At 35.3% G+C, this 6000-nt stretch overlaps 1 protein-coding gene across 2 annotated transcripts; it reads right to left on the reverse strand.

The window, feature by feature from the left end:
* Positions 1-383: 383 nt before the first annotated feature.
* LOC104899642 (uncharacterized) lies at positions 384-5114 on the reverse strand. 2 transcript variants are annotated; one of them, XM_048648414.2, is made up of 9 exons: positions 4880-5114; positions 4581-4800; positions 4239-4301; positions 3848-3984; positions 3714-3751; positions 3569-3611; positions 2227-2391; positions 1904-2021; positions 733-903 (listed from the first exon to the last, which is right to left on the reverse strand). In XM_048648414.2, exons 1-9 carry the CDS (start codon positions 5022-5024, stop codon positions 879-881), a joined length of 954 nt encoding a protein of 317 aa, XP_048504371.1. In that variant the 5' UTR covers positions 5025-5114; the 3' UTR covers positions 733-878. The 2 variants fall into 2 exon arrangements, with proteins under 2 accessions (XP_010685173.1, XP_048504371.1); XM_010686871.4 differs by lacking the exon at positions 1904-2021 and having other exon boundaries at positions 384-903; positions 4880-5110.
* Between the last annotated feature and the right edge of the window lie 886 nt (positions 5115-6000).

Genomic DNA, 6000 nt, shown 5'->3' on the forward strand with positions numbered 1-6000 from the left:
TGCAAGCCTGCACTTACAATCTTGGGATTGCCTTAGTTTATACCACCGAAGTTTCAGCTCTCCATCAAGACATCATCCTCGCTTCCAAATCAAGCATCGCCCATCATTATCTAAGGTGACAACTTACTGGTTATTAATGAAGTAAAAAAATGTTTGGTTTCCTCCATGGCAAATTGCTCACACCATCTATGACATATGGCTACTACTCAACAACTTGCAGACTTTCCTTTGGGATTGAAGTATTGAACTCATTAAAATCAGTTTTCATTAATTAAAATAAGTTTTTAACTTTTAATCAATCTTCTAAGAAGCTACCGAGTCAATGAGATGAGAATTCCAGGTGACAAAAGATAGAAAGTTGTTTTCCAATTAAGAACCATGCATGACCTGAAGAAAATCATTATATCTTGAGCATGAAACTTTAGAGAAAGGAAAATACATAGAAGCTGGATGACTATAATCAATTACAAGTTAGAAACAGCAACAAAATTATTGCAACTTGCAAGGGCATAACATGGCTTTCTTTGTAATTTACACTACGATGTAAACAAGATTGAAGCTCTTAATTCGATCTACGTTCATCACAACCTTACTCCGACATGGTCACCGTGCTCAATGAGTATGAAAAAATGACTCCATAAAGATCTGCAGCTTTTGCTGGTGACTATTCTCCCAAAAAAGCAGCACCAATCTCTTGCTATCAGAGAACCACGAATGCTGAATCTAGTTACTTAAGAGTCTTAGACACAGAATAATCTTTCACCATCAGGATTTCACCACATAACTTCTTGGGTACTTGTTCCAGTGCTAGGCCCTCTTGCCATGCCTGTCCAACCATAACCCCAGGTCCAAGATGACGAAGATATATGACAACATGATCATTGAAAGGGGATGGATGTTTGGCTGCAATTGGAAAGAACCACAAATTCAGAATCGTACAGCATGTCAAGCTCAAAGAAATCAATGCACTGAGCTGCAAATGAGACCTATCCCTCGCATCAAGAAGTTTTGAGGCATGTTTTCAAGGTGATTGTACCTCAGGCTCCACTAGTTTAAAGTTTGGTGGACAAAATGACTTGAAGGTGTTCATATTTATTGCAAGCAACCTAATTCGACACTCATACTTCTACACCAATTCCTTATTTAATTACCCTCCAAAATCATGAGTTTAAGGAAGTCCCAGGGGACCAATAGAGGATTTCCAGCAGAAAAATTATTATACTTCCTTGGTTTCTCTGATTCTTTTTAGTTAGACTTGTTTTTTTTTTTCACTTTTGACACTATTCACATACTCTACTTTCACTATCTTTTGATCATACTTGAGAAAAAATAATCACGCTGGATCTTAGCTTGTTGGACTCGTTTCATTGTATATTTTCGAAATATCAACTTTATATAATTTTTTGCTTATTGATAATCAAAGATATAAATGATTAAAGTTATGCATTGACAAAGATGATAAATGAGTAAACTAAAAAGAAGTGGAGGAAGTATAAGATAAGAGAGTGAAAGTTATGATAGAACTTCAATGGAAGTAGACAATAGAAAAATAGTGCAAAACGGCAAAGTGACTTGATTCAGTAAACCTATGACATAAGCCCATCCTCAATCTGTGTCTGTATTACCCTAATGGCCTAATAGCCCCTCTAGGTTCCTACTCCAAGCAAGATGGAGGTTGGCTCGGGGGAGGGAGGAGAGAGAGATAGACCCTACAATAATAGAGACGGTTTCCATTCAACACATGAAATGGAACAATGCCACCATTTACAATGATGCTACTTCACATTAAACAAGATGCGCACAAACTCAAAAGAGCTGCTTAAGATATCCCTTGTAATTTTTCGGCCGCATTGGAATGGATGTCAAACTCTTAATACTGTTATGGTTAGTGTCCTATAAATACCTGGAAACATCACTACCGAACAATGTTGAGTCCAAGAATTTAGAAGGTAAAGCAAATAGGACAACTGCAAGCTTGCTTGAATTCAAAAGAACAAACTCGTGTAGGTAAGTCAGCAAAGCTTAGCAATGATGAAAGAACAGAGATGTTAGTGACTTAGTGTACAAAAAAGGCAAAATAAACAGAGGCTAAAATTTCAACTATGGTGATACTGACACACAGATAGCAAAAACAGGACTCAAAGCAGCACAAAACCTTTCTCCACTTTTGAGTTTCATAACAAGTGACTTATCATTGCATATTTGCAAGAGAATTTGCACTCTCACCAGGCATTGGGAAACCTTCTGGATAGTCTTGAAGATCCAAGAGTCCGTCCCCAAATTCATAAGCTAAATCACAAGGTTGCTCCGTAGGCATTACTTCACGAGCTTCTTTCACAGTAAAATACAGTGGCCTTGAAGATGTTGCCAACCGAGCGAGTAAAGACAAACCTGCATTTGTACTTATTTTGGTCAATAGAAAGAAACACAGCCTATCTGCCCATTTGCAATGGACAACTAAAGTATACACAATCCATGACAAAGAAATCTCGTGGTTACTGAGTTCAGGGCCTCTGGGGTGCAGTGAGAGCTATGGATATGCTGTGAATTGTGATCAGAAACAAAACATATCAAAATTATGATGCATTATATGTGTGGTCATTGGTGCATGAGAAAAAGGGCGTGGATGCAATAGCAACAATGTCTATATTACAAGTAAAATTGAGGTGACAGTTTACAAGCATATCTTGAGTCACCCTTGTATTAGAATCATTGATCTCAAAACGAGTTATTCAGAGAAAATTGCAAAATAGAAAAAAGTAAGTATAGCATATAAACTAGTAGCAAAAGCAGTGGCTTTATCTATACTAATCTATGATAAATCTCCTAGCTGAAGCCAAGTTTGTTCAGGATATTCAATGTTATCTACAATGAAACACTGCTTTAGGATTGGTACAACAAAGAAACTCAGTGCTCGTCCTAAGGCAATAAGGTTACTTGTGTATCACACATCTACGACAATAAATGATCCAATAAACAGTGTTGTCACAAACTTTTGGGGGTATTTATAGCATAGAGGTTTCAAGATTATATACTTCCTCCGATTTTTAACACTTGCAACATTTCCCGTTTTAGAAACTTATCTATTTACTTGCCCTTGACATTTTTGGCAGTATATTCTTTATTTTCCTCTCCTAGCATATGGGGGTTCTTTCTTATTTCTCTTTCTCTCTATCTCTGTCCTCTCCTTTGTCCTTGTGAACATTTCACGTTGCAAGTATGAAAAAATGGAGGAAGTATAAGATTTTGGTTATTATGGTTAATTGACTTGATATTAGTTACGTAGATACTAGTCTGGAAAGGTGAAAAATACTATTTCTACTTTCTAAAACATCAATCCCAGTTCTGAAAAAAGAAAAAATAAGTAGGGATCAATAGAAATAGGCCACCCATGCTAAAAATCAGTTCTTTGCTGTCTTTTCTAATTTCAGTTTTTTCCTAGGGTTGAGGGCGGGGGAGGCAGTAAATTATCTAAATGTTTTCGATTTTAAACTGCTTTCACAATACCGAAAAGTTTGCAACTAAAAAGAAATGAGCTTCCAAAAGAATCAACGTACGAAAAGCTTACCAAATATTCTTCCAAAAAGTCTTCCATCTTTGCGAAATAAAGCCTAGCAAGTAGATTAATCATCCTGGAATCAGAATTCAACAATGCACAAAGCTTGAAGCAAGAAATGGGCACAGGAAGTGCATATAGTGACCAAAGAGCTCACCTTCTGCAAATGACTGACTAGTCCAACAGGTATTTGTCCTATTATGCATTGTTCGGAAAAAGTGGTTAAAACTTTCCCCTCACAACAAAAATATTCCAACACATGAAAACTACTAAAATAAGATATCTAGCTACCTCCACTTTTACGACAATCCCAGAATTCAAGTGACAAGGCATCATTTTCACCAGCAAGCAAATAAGAAGAGCTCATCTTAGCTAACTTTGCATCATCATAACGTGCACCGGCAATCTCCCAAGCAGCCGAGACAAGTCTACATTTTATTCAAATGATTTAAACCAAGTTCTTAGCAATAAAAGTCTACAGTCCACTCAAGCTAGCATAAGGCACAAGAGATAAGATATACTCCATGAAGCAAGAGTTATTTACAATGCATCACATATATTCAAAAATTGCTACGCAAAATGCTTCCACAAACACATAAATACAAATCCAACCCATCAAAGAAATTCTACAAAACCAGAAAAGTTGTAATAACAGTAGAGACTGAAATCAGGGAAATAATACCTACTATTCAGGAGGTATAACAATCGATGCCGCCTTTCTTCCGGGATATCCGAAATTTTCTTCCTAGACACAAGGATGACATGAAAACAGATAAGAACAACTCAATACTTATAAGAATCACCATAAAGACATAAAGAATATATTATCAAATATAAACATTCAACAAGAGCATACTATCCCATTAACATCATCATTCTTGTCAAACCAAGTAGAAGTACTTCAGCAAATCACAATAACAACATAAGAAGTAAGATTATAATCAGTGTTACAGCAAGTAATATCACAACCCCTCAAACAAAAAGGTAATATCACAAAATATTAATAAATAATTTTGCAAATTACCAAAGATATGAAGCAGGATTATAAGAAGAAGGGTCTAGAGGAATGAGTTCTTTAGGAGGATCAAGAAAAGTGGCAACATCTAGCTCATCCAAGTATACCCTTTTACCATTAGGTAGTATCTCAAAGGGTTTATCATCCCACGACGTCGTATTGAGTGCCCTCACCCCATTTATAGCCTTTACTGCTGCTTTAATTTTGTATTTTTTGCACAATCTTGAACCTAGTTAATACAGCAGAATAAGAAATTACCCAAAACTGAAATGAAAGAATAATACAAAAGTAGATGATAAAGATTATACCTTTAGGAAATAAGTGAAGTGGGTAGTTGATGAATTGGTGGGAAATGGAAGAGGGACCGTTGAAGAATGGTGGGTTGAGAAGAGGGTAATTACAGGTTGAGGAAGAAGGTGAAAGTGTTGCTGCCATGGTTGGGGTTTTGTACATTTGAAATTCCCATGAGGGTTTAAGTCTTTAAGAGTTTAGAATTTAAGACCATGTTCTCGGCCCCTCTCAAAAGAAAATCAAAAGGCTACATTTTTGGTTGTATGTAATTAGCAATTAAGAGGAATGATCTGGATAGGATTTGATCCTAAGTCATTCGTATTACTTTTATCTTCTATAAGATTTTACTAATTGAGTTCGAATCAAAAAAAGATTTTACTAATTGAGTTAGATGACATTCATATAAAATTATAGTTATCTTCTCCAACTCAAATTAGGTGTTTTTGGATGTATTTCTTAATATATTATCTCATTTGTTTGAATTATTTTGGTTGATATGACGTATTTTGGATATTCAGTGATAATGTTATTATAAAAACATTTATTTTGTCTCATTAAAATATTTCTAGACCTAAATTTTTTAACATAAATTTAGGGTTTATTGGGTTGATATAGAAAAATATCAAAATAAAAATCATGAAAAGTGACTTGTTGAAATAAATATAGTAAGTGAAATTTCTTGTGAGGGGGATGAATGACCCATAAAATTGAAGGAAATTAAACATTTTCTTCAAGTTCAAAGTTTTTTTTTGTGTGCTCTCTTTGAAACTAGAATTAGAAGTCACGATAGTTTAAAAGTTCAAAAAAAAAATTGAGAACATATGGAGTTGGGTTAACAACTATGATTTTTCTCCTAGGGGTAGAACGTGGGTTGGTTGGTTGATTGGTGATATGAAGGTAGTGGTTCAATATGCTTCTAAATAAGTTATTGGTTGATTGGTGATATGGAGGTGCAAAGTAGCTCTGGTGCTGAGTTATTTAATTTGGTTGTTGTTCATGGCTTGCATACTATATCAAATAGAAGACCTTTGTGGGTAGAGTTGTTTAATTTTGTTTCAGCTAGTCAGGGGCCTTGTATTATGATTGGAGATTACAATGTTGTTTATATTGCTCATCATAGATTGAATCGCAATGCTGT

This window comes from Beta vulgaris, chromosome 7 (genome assembly GCF_026745355.1).
Source record: "Beta vulgaris subsp. vulgaris cultivar EL10 chromosome 7, EL10.2, whole genome shotgun sequence".
Classification (NCBI taxonomy): domain Eukaryota; kingdom Viridiplantae; phylum Streptophyta; class Magnoliopsida; order Caryophyllales; family Amaranthaceae; genus Beta; species Beta vulgaris.